Below are 21,010 nucleotides of genomic sequence, written 5' to 3'. Positions count from 1 at the left end.
GGAGATGGGATAATGGGGAGAGAACTGATCTTTGGTCTCTGCGCATGAAGAAATTAACCAATCTACATCTATAAAACCATGAGGGAGAAGACGGCATAGCCAGCTGTAGGTCTGCTTAGATTTTAATTGTTCGGTATCATTTGTGGCAGGATCTGATGCCTTCTTTTGACAATGGAGAGAATTGGAAAGTATTTTTCCCGTATCTGCTATTGTTGGTTACATAAAAGAAGGATGAGATGGTTTCTGCCCTCCTGGAATATGTGGTCTAGCTGCAAAAGAAAGAAAATGGAAAAATGCTAAAAAGGAAAGAAGAAATCACCTCCAATACCACAGCAGTGCCACCCAAAGCCCCATGGTTTGAGCAGAGAAGGCACTGCCAGGAATTTTCAAGTCGATAGTAATGGGCCAGGTGGCCATCTCTGCTCACGCCTTCCCACCTGAAACTGCTCTTCCTTTGGGGTGCTCTCTGATTCCACTATTCCCACTATTACTCTGGTCCAAACACGGATATAAACCCCTCCCATGATCCCCCTCAGCACAGCTGTATAAGGCTGGATTTGTCCAAATGATGTAAATCAAGGTCAACAAAAGGCATTCTGAGTCTTGAAGACTCAGTCCCATCCCACATTCTGTTTCAAAGGTTTTTTTTTTTTTTTTTTTTTGCACCAGAGAAAAGCAGAATATCATAGGCATAGAGCCTTGGCCAGCTTCCTCCTTCTTGTACAGGATCCTCTTACTTCCTCATTTCGAGGCATTCTCCCAATCTCTTTGCCATCTTCTGAGCCAAGGTCAATGATTCCAGTTCTGGTATGAACGGGAACAACCTTTCCGGAGGACAATTTGACAGTAGTGTTGAAAAAAAAAATCTTTAAAATATGCATCGATGTGGTTGTTGTTACTAAGTTGTGACACAGCTGTTCCATTTATAGAAATATTCTAAGGAACTAAAAATAGAATGTGGACAAAGATTTCGTCTGCAGGACCCATCAGAGCACTATTTACATAATAATGAAAGATGGTACACAAGCCACGTGTTCAAACCTGGAGGTTAATTAAATAATGGTCTATGTCTATAATAAAATACTGCAGGGCCATTAATAATATTTTATAACTGTATTTGTTGACAGGAAATTATTCATGATCTATTAGGACATTATGAAAAAGCAGGCTATAAGAATTACAGTATATCAGTTTTTGTTTAAAAATCACACACATACATGTTCTTCTCCTGCCATTTGTCGGGCTTTTCATCCCAAGTAATTTATAGGTTTCCCTGAGGAATGCCTACGTCTTACAAATGCCCAACTCGGTGTTACAGTTTGTCCCTCAATGAAATCACGGCATGAACCAGTCCATTTCCAAATTCTAGAAATATAAGGACCTGGGCAGAATGCACCCATGTGGCGCTGCCACGTCTTGACTGGTCCCCTTTGGGACACACCTCCTCTCCGTGGTTGCTGTTTCAAACTCCCGTGGATAGCTCTTGGACAGAGGGAAGAAACCAAGTTCAGAGACAGCACTGTCTAAAACGGGGACCCTTGTCCCAGGATTCGTGGACAGAATCCAGAGTCCGTAACCTTGGAAGGAAAACTTATACCTTCATGCTCACTAACTTGTAACTGAAATTCCCCACGCACTTACTTCACTTATGCATGTAGGCAGCACACCACGGCAATTTTAGAGGTGTCGTACTGTGTCTTTATTACCTGTAAAAATCACAGACATTTTGGTTATATAACAGTTGTTGCTGATATTTTACAATATCCTGTGTGTTCATCATTACTTTGAAATTATGGTAGTATTGGACTTGCCTCTACATTTTCTTATTTTTATGAAGCAGATAGATTACTATATCACGATTTTATAGTAACTGTATTTAAAATAATTGGTTGGCTTCTGTAATCCTGTGCATTTTGTTTTATGCATTTAGTATAAGGGGTTCTGGGCACAAAAAGTTTAAGAACCCCCGGCATCTAAATACATTGTGTGTGTTGGACTGGGGGAATTCCTCAGGCAGCTGCCAGGGCCGGCGGGTGCAGAGCTCAGGGTCGGGGGTTAGGCTCACACAAAGGTGCCCAGCTCTTGTCATTCCAGTAGAAAGAAGAATGGAGCAGATGCCGGGAGGTTGCACATTTGGTGTCTGATGGCATCTATTTTCCCTGAGAAGTAGGAGGCAAGATCATCCACTCGGAGTCTGGAGATGTGGGAGATGGGAGACGAAAATAATAACAAATAATATGCCAGTATCGCTTTACGGCTGACAAAGGGTTCGCAGTCTCTTCTTACTACAACCCAATGAGGAAGTCATTACCTTTGCATTGGAATCGTGGAAACCAGGGTTAGAGGCTGATTCACTTTCTTTTCCCCCAAATTACCTAGCTGGAAAAAGCAGGAGCTAGGGCTTCCAGTGGAAATGTCATCCTGGATGTTATAAGGAAAAAGCTTTACTGATGTGTTCATTTGTGTTCCAAATATTGGAGTTACTTGGTTCAGGACATTTTATTTGATACACGTGCTCTTACTCTTGTCTTTATAGAAGGCAGGACCGTAAGCTGAAGAGAAGGATGACTCCATCCACATTCGTAAATTTTGAAATGCAAAAGCAATGAGCTTTCCTCGGGTGGCTTCCAGCCCTGCCACAGGTCTTTGGCGCTATCATAAAATACTGATGAGGGCCGTGTCCCGGTCCCTGCTTGTCAAAGTCTACGCATGGTGTCAGTCTCTCTGTCTCGGGCCAAGAAGGAGGCGACTCAGGTTGCTCCCAGGTTTAGTCAGCTTTGGGGCAGTTCTTCGTGCCTCCCAGGAAGCAACACTGTGTGCTTAAGGCCCCAGCAATGGGCATGTTAGTTGATACTGGACAACCTTGGGGAAAGGGCTGGACGAGATCGTTTGGCAGAGGCATACCTGGAACGGCATACGAGTCTGGCTGGAACCCGGCAGAGTCTGGGAATGAGCAATGATGGAGGTCTGTATTCTTTTGAATGGACCAGTGGATAAGAAGACAAAGGACGGGGCTTAGGGGTTAGGCTGCTGACACATTGGGGCAGACTCAGAGCTAAGTCATGGGTGGGTGGGGGTGTTGGTAACGTGTAAATTGTTTTCCTGCAGAGTAGGAAGCGCCACAGAACCTGTGCAGGTGGTCTGAGCTCTCTTCCCCACCCCCACCTTCAGCTGGGAAGTTATCAATAAATGAGGTTCCTGGCTTTTGTGTGGAAGCAGAGCCTTTCCCCAAGCAGAGCCTTTCCCAGGCAGAGCAAGCTTGCTGCGGAAGGACGGACATCCCAGGGCAGCTAATTATACAGGAAGACCTGTTCCACAGCAGGAGTTCTCAAGGTCCAGTGTTGGTGATGGGGACCAACAGGCGTCATTTGACCAGTCTCTGATCTGTTAGACACTGTGGAAGACAAAACCTTTTAAACCAGCATAGGGCATTGGCCGTATGAATTTCAGATGAAGTTTGAAAGCTTTGTAGAATACTAGGGATCTAAGGTGAGCTCATTTCAGTGTGTAGTGAAAGGAGGAAGTTTGAAGAGATGGGCAATGGTGGTGAACTCACCCCAGCACCCCCCACACCCACTCCACTTGGTGCAGTCCCCAGAGACGGGTCTCCACATCTCCACGCAGAGGCAAAGCCTCCTGACGATGGGCAGGTTGGTATAACTGAATCCACATTTTGTAGGGTCCTGTTGCTCCATTCAGCACAGGAGAATGCCCAGATAAATGTTTTCCTGGTGACTCTAACAGAGTCTATTGTTTAGATTATCAAGGGAATGCATCTGCGTTGTCTTTTCTTTGAGGAGGGGTCTGTGGGAAAGCCTAAAAGAGAATCACTTCAGATTTGGGGGGTTCCATCCAAACATTCTGATGAGAAAGGCCAAGCCAGGGGTTCTGGGCTAATGGGATCCCACATTCTTCTCAGAGAAGGGGAAGGTCGGGTGCAGAGGGCCTAGAACAATGTCTTAGTCAGGACCCAAAGCATACTCTGGGCCTTGGGGTGCTAGCCTCATGTCCAGGTCACGAGCTGTAGCAGGCCAGACAGGATACCAGGACCAAGGAAGCAGGCCTGGGTGACCACGAGTCAGAGGCCAGGTAGGCAATGAAAAATGGAGTTCATCACTCCAGAGAGCTGGAGCAGATGGCATCTTTGGCGGCCAGGAGGGTACTCGGCATTCACACATCCCGGAGCCGCCGATGAAGAAAGGGAAGAAATCAAGTAGGTAACAACAGGCAGTGGCTTCTTCCAGCCTCAGTGGTCCTCCCTGCCAATTTTATACTCCTCCCTCCCAGAGGGCCCGTGAGAACCTGGAATCGGAAGGCTCGTTTCTGAGAATCACAGATAGCTGCCTGGCTAGTGTTTATGAACTCAGGGTAAGAGCAGCAGCTGCTGTCGCATCATGCCTCTTGGAGCTTTCTTACTGCTCCTGCGGAGACCCCTTTGCCCTGCCTTCCTGCCCAGCTCCTCCAGGAGGGAGAGCCTGCCTTGTGCTTACAAGGTCCTGCCACCGAATCACAGTCTGGCGCCTGACGTTCCATTGCTCCCTGCCAGGCTACTCTGTCACCCGGTGGCAGCTGACAGCCCACTTCTCGGCCCCCATTCTAGGTTCCCCCGTCCCTAACTTTTGGATGTCCTGCAACCTCAGCTTGGGTTCTTATTGCTCCAGGTCTCAGCCCTTCCCAGTCCGCCATCTTTAAGCAGGCCGACCAAGTCCAGAGGGGGCAGCAGAGGCATTTTCCTGACAACGAAATAGCAGAGGATCTACAGGGCACGAAGTGCAGATCATTGAGTGTTAGAACCAGAGGGTAATTTAGAAATCAAGTCCATTGCTATGCTTTCATGGAAAAGAAACATTCACCTCAGACTTCTACAGTCACACAGCTAGTAAGTGGCTAGCCTGCAACCAAAATTCATGTCTTCTGATTCATTTCTAATATTCTTTTGCCTCTTCTATGATGCCTCCCTAAATCTATGCTGGATTATTTTTTTCTGATTTTTTATTATACTGTTTAAATACTGTTGAAACATGCTCGGTCTCCATACTCCTTTTGTACATAGAGACGGATCAACATCTTTGGATAAAATGAGGTTAAAAGGATATTATTCTAAGAGGGCAGATTTCATGTTTAATGTTCTTACCACAATAAAAGTAAAAAGAAAACATTGCCCTAACTTAGGAGTTCCAAAGATAACTGTTCTCCTGTTCTTTGTGTTTGAGAATGGGTGTGTAATCCTGTGTATATGTTCAGGTCATTGTTTGGTTAAGGTTCTTTTCACCGTGATAAGCTGAAAAAAGCTTTCACTCTTCTGGGTGGTGGTGAGCATTGGGTCCACTTGAAGGCTGTTTGCTCACTGAGTCACATGATTGTCCCGCGAGTGGGAGTGGACCCACCCAGGTGGGGAAGTCCAAAAGAGACTGGAAACTTTGAACTCCAAGTGGTGTGTATGTGTTGCTATCAAGTAATATGCACTTGTTTTAGAAAAAATTTTAAATGCAAATGAACAAAAATTCAGATACATACAATGAGGTGGCCAGAGGCACCAGAGTTAAATTTTATTACTGCTGGTGGAAAGCTGTTGAGGGAGGGGGTGCAAGCGATTTCTGTATTCTAAGGTGGGAGCTGGAATTTGCCACCTGATCTTTTAAAATATTGGTTACCTGCTGAAATGACAATATGTTGGATATAGTAGATTAAAAAGTATGTTATTAAACTTAATGGCACCTGTTTCTTTTTAAATTACATATATGGCTTACATCTTACTTTTATTGGTCAGTGTTGGTTCTGACTGTCATTGTGGGAATAGTGGTCAAGGTCAAGCAAAGTCATGGGAAGAGAGAAGTTCATGGAACAGAGAAGTAGGGGCAAGGAAGGATCGTCTCTGTGGTATTGAAATCACCAAGAATTAATAGCAAAATCGTTTGGAAGAGAGAGCCAGTGAGCTAAGACATTACAGTGTTCGAGAAATGAAGATGAATGACTCAGGGCAATATAAGGCTTGCATCTAGCTCTCAGACACCCCAGCCATGCCCGCCTTCCCTCATGCTTACATGTGAGGACGGCCATGCCCACAGCCATCACAAGGCTTTGCATATGCTGCTCCCTCTGCAAGGAATGCTTCCCCCGATCCCACTTTGCCTAGATAACAGCCTACTTATCTCTCAGATCTCAGCTGGGACACTCAGTCCCCTCCTTGACCTTCTCAGCCAGGTCCCTTTCCAGTCATGCATTCCATCACATGTATCGTATATCTTTTTCCTGAGGTCCTTGTAACAGATGCAGTTTTGCATTTGTTTGTGATTATTTGATTAATATTTATCTCCCCTAGTAGACTCGCCAAGGTCATGGACCCTCACGAGGGCTGGAATCATGTCTGTTTTTGTCCCATATTATATCCTCAGCACCTAACAAAGTGTCCTGCATGTAGCAGGTGCTCAATAAATACTTAGTGAATAAACGAATGATTCAAGCTGATCCCAAAGCCCTTAAGCTTTACCAAACACAGAGCCTCCCTTGATCTCGTACGAGATTTCAAGGGTTCCGGGACTCAGTGGCACTCAGTAAATGCCTACAACGCTCTGGCCGTGTGTGGCAGGCACTGAGCTGGACCTTCTGTGCTCGGCTACTATGGAGCACACACTAATAACTTTGCTGGAGCCGGTTAGGCCCCTCTGTGGCAGAAATGTCCTCCAGTAGCATCTCTCAGCTGGGCACAAAGGCCTGTCTCCAGCATGTGGAGAAGTCTACAGAGGAATACATCTGCTGTTCTGAGTGGACCACCTTCTCTCTTCCCGAGACTGTGTCCATTTGACGCATTTCTTTGCATCCCCGGATGGCAGGTAAATAACAACAAACCAGGTGGCAGGAAGGGCGGCCTAAGGGAGCTTGAGCAACTTCTGAGGGTTTGCGCAGGAGCACCCACTTCCTGCCGTCAAGTGGGCCTGGTGGGTTTCTCCATAGCAAGCCCACCTTATTAAAGGGAAGGGAGCCGGTGGGAGCCACTAGAGAATCGTAAGTACTTCTCATCTCAAGCAGCTAGATTATTCCGTCCTTAAGCCCCACTGCCTGAAATGTTTGCTTCCCCTAGTGACTTACTCGGCTATTTTCAGTACGCACTTGAGCTTCTAGCTAGGCTCTCTGATTTCAGCTTCCCCTGAGTTCAGGGAGAAGGAAGGCAAAAGGCAGCAGATGCTCTACTAGCGGCCGCCTCGGTGCCAGCAACCTGCCGGTGCTGCTGTTGGTGGCCTGGGCGTCTTTTCCTGTCTGCCCTTCCCCGATCCCTCGGCTGCTGACTCTCCGCCATCTGACCATCTGCCTTGCTCGTGCACCCTGTGGCCACCACACATTGCTGCCTTGTGACATTTTTGGTGCCTTTGGGTGCCCATCTGGCTCAGACCTTGGGTGGTATGGACCCCCTGCTTCTCTGACCTCTGCTCCCTAGATGCTCTGTGCAGGCTCTGCTCACTCACTGCTGCCTGGACCTGGTAGGACAATAATACGAGGTCTAAATGAAGAGAAGGCCACCCAGCTATTGTAATGCATGTAGCCACACCAAGCAAGCACTATTATGTGAGTGAAACTTGTTTTTTCTAATTGTTACACTTACTTTATTATACTAAAATACTCTAAAATACTTACTCAAGTGTTTTTACTCTATGTGTGGGAGGGGGGGGGAGTTTTTTTTTTTATGGTGACATTGGTTAATGAAATTCAATAAATTTCATCTGTACACTTTAACGGTAAGGCATATATATATATGTATACACACACATACACATTGTGTGTTCACTTCTCATAGTTAGATTTCTTTCTGTCACCACATATTTGACCCCCTTTACCGCATCTACCTCCCCCCTCCCCCTCCCCCCTCCCCTCTGGTAGCCACTAGTCTATAGTCTATGTCCATGATTCTCTGTTTGTCCTGTTCGTTTGTTGCTTTTAGGTTTATATCCCACAGATAAGCGATATCATGTGATTTTCAACTTTTTCTGTCAGGCTTATTTCGCTTATCTCGATGATTATCTCGAGGTCCATCTGTGTCGTCGCAAATGGCAATATTTCATCTCTTCTTATGGCTGAGTAATATTCCATTGTATGTATGTTCCACAGCTTCTTTATCCAGTCATCTATTGTAGGACACTTCAATCGCTTCCATGTCCTGGCCACCGTGAATAATGCTGCTATGAACATCGGTGTGCAAATATCTTTTTGGATATGGGTTTTCAAGTTTTGGAGGTAAATAACCAGTAGAGGGATTGCTAGATCAATTAGTTTTTTGAGGAACCGCCACACTGTTTTCCATAGTGGCTGTACCGATTTGCAGTTGGGGGGAGTTTCTTAAAGGCAAGAGCTGGAATTATTTATTTTCATATCCAGAATGCCTAGAATATAAAAGTTGTTGGCAAATATTGGCTGAACTGAGGTTGAGATGAGAGAAGTACACAGAGGATGATATTCTGGTGTCAGCCCACTGGGCCGGCCCAACAAGAAAGCAGGAACAGGGGGCATTTGTGGTTGTGGATCCCTCTCTTCTGTAGGAGGGCGGGCCTCTGCAGCAGAGCAGGGGGCTGTTTCTCGCTTTGCGACAAAGATCCCTGAGCCTTGCTGGATGATACTTCAACCTTCCCCAGCCCCATTCCCATCCAACTTGTCCTTTGTATCTGCAGTCCCACAAGTGACATAGTCTTTAGTCCTGACGAGCAAATGCCAGTGGGACTGAGAGGGGAATAAATTTGAGAGAAAGCGGAAAAGCTGCAGAGCATGTGCGCCTATTACTCAGTGCAATAAAACACTCAGATAAAAGGAAAAAGAGATAATGGCTCTCATTTTCCGCTCTTTTCATCTTTCAAAATTATAAAAGTAATACAGGTTCGCAGATTTAAAAAACCACCGTTACAAAAGCTTTCTGCCTTCCCTAAATTCTACACCCTAACACCAATCACTGCTAACCATTCTCGAAGAAACCTTCTGGACAAGTTTTATTAGACAAAACATCTCTACCTCGACCCTCGACCCTCGACCCTCTCCCTCTCCCCCTATCATCTCAATCTCTTTCGCCACACACATGCCAATGTACCTACAGGTAGAGACAGACAGAATTTGGTGGCGCCACGTGATGGAAAAAGAAAATAGTGGCCGGACTTAAAGTGGAGGATGGAGCTGGAGGCTGACCGAAAGAGGCTGTTGATGTACCAGGCTGGGCTGCCTGAACGGAAGACGAGATGGACTGCAAGGATGAGTGCAAGGAGTAGGGGCGTCTGCAGAGAAAATATTTACGTTGCAAGAAATTGTGCAGTTTTGGAGGTGAGAAATGCAACATCTAGATAGCCTTATTTTCCTTCACTGAAAAGTGGGATAATAAAGTACATCCTTCACAGGTTTATTGTGAGGATTAAATGGGAGTTTTACATTGAAAGCGTTCAGCATTGTGCCTAGTGTCATGTCCTAAGCTTCATCTAAGTGTGTGCTATTATTATTGTGATGCTGTTGTTGCTATGGTGGTTGTCCTTCTTGCCATTGTTAGTGTCTAGCACAGCGCATACAGAAAGAACCTCGTGATAGCATCTCCTCTTTTCATTTCAGAATTCATTTTTTGATGCTGTCCTTGTTCATTTCTTTCTTTTTTTTTTTCTCCCCTTGACTGCTGCTAACGTCTTACTTTAGGTCGTGTGCCCTTGAAGAAAACTTTCGGTACCTGGTGGACATAAATCCTTGGAGGTGTGTAGAGATGTTTTAGATAGCAAAAGTTTCTGCCCATTTTCTTCCTCTCCCTTGCTGGCCCCGAGTTGGGAACATTTCCTTACGTGCTACCTTTTACACATACTACCAGAGGAGATCAATTAGAATCACTTACTTAGGAAAAATACGTAAGAATTCTTACGGCCGCTCCTGCTAATGTGCATTTTAACAGCACTCCTCTTGAGACAACCTGGCCTAATGAACCTGTCCTTCGGGGGGTCCCTGGTGTGGTTCTCTTTATATTCAGAATGCCTGGCTGAAAACTCCTAGTTTTCATATTCTGCCTCCCAAATGGTCTTAGTTGTCAGTGAAACTAAGCCTGCCTACGCACTCTTCTATTCTTGATTTATAAATAGGTTCAATGCTTAACAATTAAACATACTATGTTTTGCACATGCACGCTTCTTAATGAGACATTTAGATTGAAGATGACTTTTCCACTTGTGACGGTATCTGGAAACTGTCTGCCTGACTTTTTCCCTCAAGTGGGTATATTCTGAAGGACTGGCAATGAGACTTTTTTGGGCTGTAAAGCCCAAGACACAATTTCCAATACGCGCAGGAAATCCAGTATCAAATTTCTAGTAGATCTTCATGTAGACAGGCCCAGGACCTGCTTCTACCTGTCAGAGAAGGTCTGCATGACATGTTTTATATCATGCATGGCCACACCTACTGGTGGCTGTGAAAAACACCCGTGACAAAGACAACCAGACACCAGAGGAAAGAAAGATCCGTTGGGTGTGAAATGAACATGTAGTATTAGGCATAATTAAGTATTTGGTGAGTTTGAAGGAGACAGTAGGCACTGCCCACCCCAGGCCCATGAGAGATCTATCTGCTCGGCAATCCTGAAGGGGACTAATGGAGAAATAGGCCTTAGGTTAACCTGTCAGAATTTCCACTCTGGGCAGAACTTGGACTTGAATAATAATACCAAGTATTATATAGCACTTGTAGATGTGGAATTTCCTTTATTTCTCCATATAATTAAATAAGGTAGGTGGATTAAATATCATCACTCTTTTATGCACAGGGAAAGTGAAGTGGAGACAATGAAGAAACCTGTCACAGTTTGGTCTCTCAAGCTAGTCTCCCAACCGTAACTTCACCTTGCTCTCTCGTCTCCAGGGTAGCTTCACCTGACACCAGGATGTAGGGGAATGAGCTCTGACATTAGAGCCCTCAAGACACCCAGTTCTAGCTTTGACCTTGTGGCTAACCCAGTATGACCCTGGGCTCCTCTCTTAAACTCCCAGCCTGTTTACTCATGGTGAGTCTGCTTATCTCAAGAACGTAGAACAGATGCTCCTGGACAGAAGGTTGGAGGTCCAGGGACTGGAAATAGTAGGGCAGCGCCTGAGGGATGATATTTTAGACTTACAGACCGAAAGGCCACATGACTCCACAGTCTGTACCAGTGAGTGTGGAAGAATTCAGGATGCAATTTGGTAAGTTTCCATATTCAATTAAAAAAATAAAACAGAACAAGGTCTGTCCCTTTGGCGTAGCCTGGGGCCCAGTCCAAGGCTGAGGAATCCAGTCGGACCAGTGGGGGGCTCCACTGAGTGCCGTCTCCGAATCTCCCGAGGGCCGCCCCGCTGTTCAAAGGCTCCTTGAGGTATATATAGGCTCGCCGGGGGCACTGAAGAATTGTCGAAGACGTGTCGCCCGCGTCCACTCTTGTCCTCCCTGGCCCCCAAGTCGGCCGGCCGCTCTCGCCTCCGCCCTGCCCGCTACCCCTATTCTTAACTGATCTGCAGGCGGCGGCGGAGCGGGTGATGCGAATTCCTAGAAGCCCGAAGAAGCTGCCCGGGATTTAAGGTTAGGATCCCCCAAGAACCCCTGAGGTTTGAGCTCACACGCCCCAGTCAGGTCCCGGGGGGCTTAGGCAGGGAGAACGCCCACTCACCATCCCGGTCCCCGCTGGAGCTCAGTTCCATCCCAGCCCTGCCAGTCCGGGGCGACCCGGAGGGGATTTGGGGGCGTGGGGCTGGCGGCTGGGTGGGGAGGTGGAGCAGCAGCTGGAGGTGGCGGGGGCAGGTAACGGCAGGCCCGGAGAGGAGGGGGCTGGGCCGGGGCGGAGGCTCAAAAGAGATGCTTTAGCACCTCAGGGGCACCCGCCCGACCTCCTCCGGCTTAGCCCGGAGTGGGGACGGTGAGTCAGATCTCGGGCACCCCGGCTCGGGCGTGGAGAGGGGCAAGTCAGGAAATGACATCAGAGGCCTGTGCTCGGGGAGGGGTGGTCCGCGCCGGGCCGGGGCGGCGGGGGCGGGGGCGGGAGGACCTTGGCGGAGCCTTCGGCCCCGGGGCAGGACCTGGGCCCCTTCCTGGGGGAGTTTCCTGCCGCGTCCGCCCTCCCCGCCTCTCCCCGCCCCCTCTCCGGGCCGCTCCTTGTATGGTCTCGGCGCCGCGCTCTCCCCGCCCCCTCCCGCCTCCCTCTGCCCTTCGTCCCTCTCCCGCCTGGCTGTAGGCGGCTCGGGACCGGGACGCAGAGTCCGTGGACCCGGTGCCCAGGCGGCCACCCGAGACGCGGCGCGCAAGCTCCGGCCAGCGGTGAGGCGCGGGGAGCCGCCCGCCGGGAGGGGACGCGGGGGGACGAGCCCGCGGGGGGTCCTGCGCCCGGCGCGGCGCCGCGTCACCCGCCCCCCGCCCCCCGCAGCCCGGCTTGGCCATGGCGGCCCCCCGCCCGTCTCCCGCGATCTCCGTCTCGGTCTCGGCCCCGGCGTTTTACGCCCCGCAGAAGAAGTTCGGCCCGGTAGTGGCCCCGAAGCCCAAAGTGAATCCTTTCCGGCCCGGGGACAGCGAGGCTCTCCCGGCCGCCGGGGCCCAGCGCGCACAGATGGGCCGGGTGGGCGAGATCCCCCCGCCGCCCCCGGAAGGTATGCCGGCCGGGCCGGGGGGCTGGACCCCGGCGGGCGCCGGGCGCGCGGCTCTGGTTTCGGGAACCTGGAAAGGTTGCCGCGGAGGGGGCTGGGCGCAGCCACCCCGTCCCGAGCAGATGTTCTTACCTCATCGTGGAGCTCGTGGCTGGGAGCCAGGGCTCCTGGGACCGATCCAAGGCCCTCGCCTGGGGGGTGGGAGGCGGGAATGTGGGGCATGAATCTTCCCCTGCGGGTCTGTTTTCCAAAATGTAACGGGAGCTGCACCACTCCTGCGCCGAGCCCCTGGCCGGTCCTGACCCAGTCATCCCAGGGCATCCTGCGCCGCCCCCCCTTCCTTCCCGCCCTCCCTGGACCCCCTAGAGCGTTCTTGGGTTGAGGGTTAGCACCGTAGAAGGAGGGGAACTTGGGGAAGGGGTAGAGAGGGTCCCCTGCTGACTGACTGCCTTCCTTCTCCTGCCGACCCTAGACCTTCCCTTACCGCCCCCGCCCCTCCTTGGGGATGGCGACGAAGCTGAGGGCACCCTGGGAGGTGCCTTCCCACCTCCTCCTCCTCCGATCGAGGAACCGTTCCCCCCTGCACCTCTGGAGGAGGAGATCTTTCCTTCCCCGCCGCCTCCGCTGGAGGAGGAGGGAGGGTCTGAGGCCCCCGTCCCGCTCCCACCACAGGTATGGGGGCTGGAAGGGGGGCAGCTACCCAGGGGCACCCCCAAGGGAAGGAGAGGAGGGTCCTAGCCTCCAACCTCCTCTGCCACGGTGGGGTGGGGTGGGACTGGAGGACTGGGATGGGCGCTCTGACCCCAGACCCTCTAGCCCAGGGAGAAGGTGAGCAGTATTGATCTGGAGATAGACTCGTTGTCGTCACTGCTGGATGACATGACCAGGAATGATCCCTTCAAAGCCCGGGTAAGGAACAGGAGAGAAGGAGAGTTCTGGGGACAGCGCTGGGGAGGCTGGCACCCTCCTACAAACGCTCTCTTCTCCCCTCCGCCTCCTCTTGCAGGTGTCATCCGGATACGTGCCCCCACCAGTCGCCACTCCATTCATTTCCAAGACCAGCACTAAGCCTGCGGCTGGGGGCGGGGCACCACTGCCTCCTTGGAAGACCCCTCCCAGCTCCAAGCCTGTGCCCCCAGCTCAGGCTCCGCCTCCCAGCCAGGCACAGTTCCATGTGCAGCCCCAGCCCCAGCCCCAGGCCCAGGCCCAGGCCCAGGCCCAGGCCAAGCCTCAGGTCCAGCTCCATGTCCAGCCCCCGCCTCAGCCTGTGCCTTTGGCAAACAGTCAGCCTCGAGGTCCCCCAGCCCCATCCCCGGCCCCTAAGTTTTCTCCAGTGACTCCCAAGTTTACTCCTGTGGCTTCCAAGTTCAGCCCTGGAGCCCCAGGTGGACCTGGGTCACAGCCCAATCAAAAGTTAGGGCCCCCTCAAGCTCCCTCTTCCGCTGGCGCAGGCTCCCCTCAGCCCCCCAGCTTCACCTATGCTCAGCAGAGGGAGAAGCCCCGAGTGCAGGAGAAGCAGCACCCAGTGCCCCCGCCGGCTCAAAACCAAAACCAGGTGAGGGAAGGTGGGAGGACTAGGCTGCGACCGGGGGGCTGGGGACAGGGAGGCAAGTGGGGGCCAGAGAAAGAGGGCCAAGATGAGTGCAGTGGGGGTGGTGGGATGGGGGTTTCCAGCCTGGAGGCTCCGACTTGTAGGACAGTGGCGAGCCGCAGCTCCAATGGAGGGGGGCCTGGCAGGGCGTGGGAGTCCAGGCTCTGATTTGGGAGGAGGGTTCAGTGGACCTTCCCCTGCACTTTGCCCCAGAGTGTTAAAGGTAAGAGATGAGCTCATCGCCAGTCCAATTTCGGTTCTTCCCTCTTCTCGGATTCTTGCTGTAACCTCTCTGCTCTTCTGAGGGCTCTCACTGCCCAAGGGCTCATCTGGTGATAAGAGTCCCTGTATTGATAAACGCTGGCTGAGCCAGGCACTGCGTTCTGTGCTCTGGATGGAAGAGATCTCAAAGGAGGTTAAGCCTGAGGGTGTCAGGAGCACCTGGGATAGAATTCCCGGCTTCCCATCTCACAGGACCCTAGGCGAGTGAGGTGAACTTTGAGCCTCAGTTTCCTCATCTTTAACAGTATCCACTGCATACAATGGTGGTGAAGATGAAGTGAGCTAATAATGCTGGAGTTTTTGTCTAGCACGAGAATGCTCAAAGTAGAAAAGTTATCGTTCCTGCCTGACCCTTCCTGCCTTCTAGTTCAGGAGACGAGAGCTTCCGAGTTGAAGGGGCCCTGACGGTCATCTAGACCAAGCAGCCCAGAGTAAAGTGACAGTAGGAATATCTGTCCCTGTGTGTGCAGGCACGGGGCAGGAGGAGATGTCACGTGCCAGTGAGTTGCGCACAGTCCCGTGTAATAGGAACACTGAGCTGGGCATCGCCACGGGGCTGGCGAGCTAGGAAGGGAAGGCATCATGGTGCTCTGGTGGGCTCTGGAGGATGGTGGGACTTAAGACTCCAGAGAGGAGAGGGAAGGGCTTCGGGGTGGGAATTGCATGAGCAAAGCAGCAGGGCGTTTGAAGACTGGAAAGTAGAATGTTCCTCTGGGAGACTAGCTACAGAGAGGTAGGTGGAGGCTTGAGGTGGGAGGGAAATGAAATAGCTCACCAAGGAGCCTGTGCGTTCTGGCGAGTCCATCACGGTGTTTTGAGTAGGTGTGTGGCTGGGTCAGAGGACCGGGGACAGCCATGCTTTTGAAAGCTTTTGGGAAGTGTTTCCAGCAGAGGTGTGGACTGTCTGGCAGTGATGTGTGGGGATTCTCTCCTGGGCCCAGATAAAAGCAGAGGAAGTGCCTCCGGGACCTGGTCGCTGATAAGCAGTTGGAAGAGGAGGGGGAAGGGCGAAAAAATGCCTGCGCGTGTTGGAGAATGACAGTATTGCTGACAAAATGGAGAAGTCCAGAAAGGGAAATGGTTTAGACGGGAAGAGGAGGGGTCCAGCTATTCAGGGTGTTGAGCAACAGGCTCCATGGGAGACTTCCCTTCAGCTGGAACTGTCACTCATTGGAAATGGAGGAATGGGTTTCAGGAGAGGGCTCGGGACTCGGGTTGTCATGTGTGGTGATACCGAAGCCTCTGGGGCTGCGAGGCGGCCGAGGGGGTGGCTCGTACAGGAGGAGCCCGGGGCCCGGGAGGGAGCGTGGGCAATGCTCACGTCCAGCAGGTGGGAGAGGGAAGGATGGCGGAAGCAGGAGCGTCGTACGGTGGGGTGGACTCTGGAGGCGAGAACGTGCTGGCTGAGGAGCTCGTCAGTGGGGGCTTGAGGAGACTGAGGACTAAGATAAGGCCACAGGTTTGACTGTTTGGAAGTCGGCGATGGCCGTGAGGTGGTCCATCTGCGCCCTGTGGTGGGCACAGTGAAAGGAGCTGAGGCCTGAGTGGTGGAGACGGAATGGAGTTGCCGGGGGAGCCCGTCGCAGAGGTTGGCGGGGCGGCGCACTGGGGGAAGGACTGCGTGTTTCGGGGCGTGTGTGTGTGTGGTTTTTTCAAGTTGGGAGGAGGGCAGAAGCTGGTGGAGGATGGGTTAGGGAGACCTGCTGGGAGGGAGGGAGCCCTGGAGGAGAGGCGGTGACCCCCCCCCCCCCTTCCGCCCTGCTGCCCTCGGTGGAGTTCCCAGAGAGCGAGGACAGCGTCACTACGATGTTTTCGGTAGAGAGGAGGAACTGGGGGAGCTCGCGCTGGCTGGCTTCCATCTCCTCAGTCATGTAGGAGGTGAGGTCATCCGTGAGAGCAGGCGAGGGGCGAAGCTGTTGGGCCTCAAGGTGACGGAAAGGGTCGGAACAGCTGCTGTGGGGAAGGCGACCGGGGACCGCAGGAGCCAGAAACCAGACAGCCAGGCCGGACTGGAGGGCCCGGAGGGCCAGGAGGCCAGAGGAGGGCCCTGCAGGGTTCTGTGAGCTCACGCTGCAGCGGAATCAACAGGAAGCGGGCAGTGGCGTGCCCAGGGTCGAGACTGAACCACAGATAAGCAGTCTGTGGGTGAGGGTGGGGAGAACATTATAGAAATAGATGAATAAGGGGTCAGGTTGGGGGCGGGGAAGCACGTGGGAGGGTCGAGGGGCCGCAGGAAAGCCTTTCTGAGCAGGTGCCTTCAGTATGAACAGGGAAGTGGGAGGTGAGTCTGGTTGGGGCGTCAAGCCCATGGTCTAGGAGGTAAAAGAGAACTGTGACTCTCAGGTTCAAGGTGACTCATGGTGGAAGGTGCCTGAGATGGAGGGGCGTTTGGAGCCATTGGGGTTGAGGAGCTAGAGGTCCGAGTGCCACGGGCGTTGAAGCTGTGACATCCACGCTGACAGGCAGAGACCGAAAGCAGCACGTCCCCAGGGAGCGTGGCTAGGTGCGCGGAGCTGCTGTACCTGAGCAGTTCACGCTTCCAAGGAATGGAACAGCCACTTAAAGAGGCACCAGAGGGCAAAGGCTGGCCAAATCCCCTTCCTCTGTCCCCAAGATGCCAGGAAGGGAAGACGGGGAGAGGAAAAGGTGAAGCTTCCATTGCAGAGGCTGGCCTCACAGGGGACATGGTTAAGGGCAGGGGGTGGCAGGAATCTACAGGGAACACCGCCAAGAGCTGGGACTTCTATGTGCGTCTGCTTCTCGGGGTGGCTGCAGCTCTGGACGCAGATGGGGTGAGGGTGGTGGGGCCCAGGGCCGAAGGCAGGTGGCTGTGGAAGGGGACATCTAGGAGACTGGGGTTCTAGGCCTCATGGGAACGAAGGCGTGGGCAGGCAGGACGTTCAGTGGCCACAGCCGTGGGTGGACTTGTCCAGTTGCGAAGACCAGCCAGTGTTCCGGGTGGAGCACCTCGCGGCGATGCTGACAGGTCAGACAGCACCTGCGTCGCCTCCTCCAGGCACCTGGAGGTTCCTGCGGTGCCCTCACCTTAGCCCACCCCCATCCCCAGCTCTCGGGATCCCCTAAACGGGAGGATGAGCTGGCCTAGGACAGGCCCTGCTCTGAGACCTACTGGGGAGGAGGAAGCGGGGTCAGGTCGTCCAGAACCCCCTCCCTTGGGAGGGCCCCCAGGACCTGTGCGGTGGGGCTGGGGGCCGGGAGCCGCGACGGCTCTGAGGGTTTAACCTGTGATTCCCGCCTGTGTTGCATCCTCACGCTGACAGGGCTGCTCAGCGGCAGGCGGGCCGGGTAGGTGTGTGCGCCCGGGTGCGCACGCCGTCACGTGCCGACCTTGTCCGTGGGGGGCCATGTCCGAGCATGCTCTGTGGAGTTGCCGCGTGGCCTGGTGTGTTCGGTGCTTCAGTGACCTGAGCTGCTGTGTGCGTGGCCTCTGTCCGCTTAGTCGTTTTGGCCTGTCTGTGGCTGCCCGGGGGTGTTTGGGCAAAGCGGGTGGAAGGGTCACCCCTTCCCCTGATTTGTGTGGTGCCGGGATTGGGGAGGGAGAAGGAGGAGCCTTCAGGGTCACACCTGAGCATCTGGGAAATGGGAGGGGAGTTAGTCCATCTCAGAAGAAGGCGGAGAAGCTGGCCGGGGGCCGCTCTTGGAGGGGGTGACCCTTGAGTTTGAAGAAACTGTTGGGGTTTCAGGTGCGCTCCCCTGGGGGCCCAGGACCTCTGACTCTGAAGGAGGTGGAGGAGCTGGAGCACCTGACGCAGCAGCTGATGCAGGACATGGAACATCCTCAGAGGCAGAACGTGGCCGTCAGTGGTGAGCCCGCCACCGGCCGGGACGCGTGGCCTCGTCACCGCGCTGGCTGGTGCCTGTGGCTGCTCCCCCCCACCCCCCTGCCCCGTCCAAGCCAGTTGGTCCCTTACAAGTGCGCGCCCTTCCTCCTACTTATTTCTATCTTCTCTGGCCTTCCCAGAGTCCTGCGGCCGGTGTCACCAGCCCCTGGCGCGTGCGCAGCCCGCGGTTCGCGCCCTGGGGCAGCTGTTCCACATCACCTGCTTCACCTGCCACCGGTGTGAGCAGCAGCTGCAAGGGCAGCAGTTCTACAGCCTGGAGGGGGCGCCGTACTGCGAGGGCTGCTACACCGTGAGTCGGGTTGGGGGGCTGGGGTTCGGCGGGCCTGCCTTGGCAGCTGGCTGCCGGGTGCCAGCTCCCCGCCGACCTCCTCCTGCTTCCTCAGGACACCCTGGAGAAGTGCAACACCTGCGGGCAGCCCATCACCGACCGCATGCTGAGGGCCACGGGCAAAGCCTACCACCCGCAGTGCTTCACCTGTGTGGTCTGCGCCTGCCCCCTGGAGGGCACCTCCTTCATCGTGGACCAGGCCAACCGGCCGCACTGCGTCCCTGACTACCACAAGTGAGGACCCTCCGCCGCCACCTGGGCTGTACTTTGGGGCCAACCGTGGTTTGTCTGGAAGCCAGGCTGCCTGCCCGGACCCTGAGACAGCGCCAAACCCTGGCCTCGCTTTCCGGCCCCACAGCCTACCTGTAGAGACGGCAGCGACCAGTTCATCTGGACTTAGCTGTCCGGCGTCCTTAGGCCTGGGCAGCAAGTCTTGCTGCTGGCCAGTCCCCTGCCCTTGTCTTGCCCAGGCTGCTTTTGGGTGTGGTTTTTATGTTCTGCAATGTGGGCTGAAGTGACTTCATGTCACACACGGGCCGGGTTCCGAACGTTCCTTTGGGGATCAGCTGTTTGGAACTGCGATTCGCCTCTTGAAACGGTGTTTGCAAGATGGTTCCTTTCTCAGGCCAGTGGCCTCATGTGGCCTTGGGGCCGTGCAGAGACACGGCAGAATCTGGCCCCAACCTCCCTGCTTGAGGTGGAATCCAGGACTTCACATGCCTCTGTCCCCCCTCGGCAGTTGGGCCGAGGCACCTGTGTTGGGGGGTGGGCTAGGGTCAGGGCTTCAGGGGTGGGACGAGAGGGTGCGGGCACCTCTGGGTGTGCTTTCTGCAAGAGCTGCAGTGTGGATGTGGCAGAGGTTCCTGGGAGGCTGGGGCTTTGGGAGCATGAAGGGGGAGGTGGGAAATTCGCCTTGACAGGGGCAGTCATGGCGGCGGGCCTTCGGCCCTTCTGCAGCCCACCCTGAGGCGGGCAGGATGGGTGCAGTCTGCCCGTGGCTGGTCCGGGGAAAGCCGGGCTCCCCTCACCTCACCCTGACTCTAGCTCTGCTCGCCACCCTCAGGCAGTATGCGCCCAGGTGCTCGGTGTGTGCGGAGCCCATCATGCCCGAGCCTGGCCGTGAGGAGACTGTGCGCGTGGTCGCTCTGGACAAGAACTTCCACATGAAGTGCTACAAGTGTGAGGTCGGTGTCCCCGGGGCCCCTCAGGGCTGGGGCTGGGGGTAGGGGCAGGGTGGGCCGTGCCAGCCCAGCAATTGGTGCCTCCATTTTTGGGGTGGCCAGTGGTAGCGCTCAGGCCTGCCTAGCCCAGATGCTTCGGCCACTGCAGTAAAGTGGGGATAAACCAAGAAAGGGAAGTGACCAATGGGAGGGTAGGGTGCCACGCTTCGATGTGGCCGGGTTCGGGTCCAGGTTGAGAATTAAGGAGAGCCAGAAAGGAGTGGAGACGGGTGGGAGGGTGGGTGCCTCGGGGTGGGTGCTGTTGGGGTGGGTGCCCTGAAAGCAGCCCTGCCCTACTGCCCATCCTTGAGTAGGAGGCCTGGGGGACAAACGTGAGAGTAGGTAATAGAAGTGGGGGGACCTGACTGGGGCGGTGGGCGAGGCGGGAGGAGGAGGGAACCAGACGGCGAGGACGAGGTCGCCAGCCCTGAGCAATGAGGCGTCCGGCCTTCCTGATGTAAAGACGGGGGAGTCGGGGTGCGCAGGGGCCTCCCGCCCAGTGTCTCTTCCTCTTCCTCCCAGGACTGTGGGAAGGCACTGTCCATTGAGGCGGATGACAACGGCTGCTTCCCCCTGGACGGCCATGTGCTCTGCCGGAAGTGCCACTCTGCCAGAGCCCAGACCTGAGTGGGGACCGCCCCCGCCCCCTCCACTGCAGTCCATTCCCGTCAGCGGACCACCCACGCTGAGACCGCCTGGCCCGCCACGTGCCCCTCCCCCTCTTGTCTTTGAGGTCTAGCCCTTCCCTCCATTCCAAACCCCACCCAGTATCCCAGTGCCCCAGAAGGCCCTGGGTTCCCAGTCCAGCCCTCTCCTGCAGGGACCGCCCACCATCCTCCAGGTACCCCACCTGAGGGGGCGCTGCTGCTTTCGCTGCTGCACCGATGCCCCGGCTGCCCCCTGAGCAGCCTCTCCTCTGCTTGCTGAGGGCCCGGAGCCACCGTGACCTGTGGGGAGGCCAGGCCAGGCTGAGCTGGCTGGCCTGGACGTTCCTACCCGCCCCCGTGCGGCCAGCTTGTGGCTATAGCTACAAATAAAACACCTTGTTTTCCAGAATTCTTAGCAATTGACTCTTTTGTGCTCCCGCCCTCTCCAGTGGCGTGGAGATGGAGGGA

General features: G+C 54.1%; 1 protein-coding gene and 1 long non-coding RNA gene across 4 annotated transcripts; one reads left to right on the top strand and one right to left on the bottom strand.

Moving 5' to 3' along the window:
• Nucleotides 1–104: 104 nt before the first annotated feature.
• On the bottom strand, nucleotides 105–13,104 carry LOC107516980. The gene is made up of 3 exons (XR_001598411.2): nucleotides 12,744–13,104; nucleotides 1,642–1,706; nucleotides 105–269 (listed from the first exon to the last, which is right to left on the bottom strand). It is a non-coding gene; the product is annotated as an uncharacterized LOC107516980 (long non-coding RNA).
• ZYX (zyxin) lies at nucleotides 11,437–20,951 on the top strand. Of its 3 annotated transcripts, XM_036230764.1 has the most exons (11): nucleotides 11,437–11,556; nucleotides 12,206–12,288; nucleotides 12,395–12,614; nucleotides 13,084–13,283; nucleotides 13,428–13,520; nucleotides 13,618–14,166; nucleotides 18,189–18,309; nucleotides 18,467–18,636; nucleotides 18,731–18,909; nucleotides 19,739–19,859; nucleotides 20,418–20,951. In XM_036230764.1, exons 3-11 carry the CDS (start codon nucleotides 12,407–12,409, stop codon nucleotides 20,520–20,522), a joined length of 1,746 nt encoding a protein of 581 aa, XP_036086657.1. In that variant the 5' UTR covers nucleotides 11,437–11,556; nucleotides 12,206–12,288; nucleotides 12,395–12,406; the 3' UTR covers nucleotides 20,523–20,951. The 3 variants fall into 3 exon arrangements, with proteins under 3 accessions (XP_036086657.1, XP_036086658.1, XP_016012683.2); XM_036230765.1 differs by lacking the exon at nucleotides 12,206–12,288 and having other exon boundaries at nucleotides 11,441–11,556; XM_016157197.2 differs by lacking the exon at nucleotides 11,437–11,556 and having other exon boundaries at nucleotides 12,189–12,288.
• Nucleotides 20,952–21,010: the final 59 nt, after the last annotated feature.

This window comes from Rousettus aegyptiacus, unplaced genomic scaffold, assembly GCF_014176215.1.
Source record: "Rousettus aegyptiacus isolate mRouAeg1 unplaced genomic scaffold, mRouAeg1.p scaffold_m13_p_13, whole genome shotgun sequence".
Classification (NCBI taxonomy): Eukaryota; Metazoa; Chordata; class Mammalia; order Chiroptera; family Pteropodidae; genus Rousettus; species Rousettus aegyptiacus.
The sequence above is the reverse complement of the archived record's forward strand: the minus strand, read 5'-3'. Positions and strand labels throughout refer to the sequence as shown.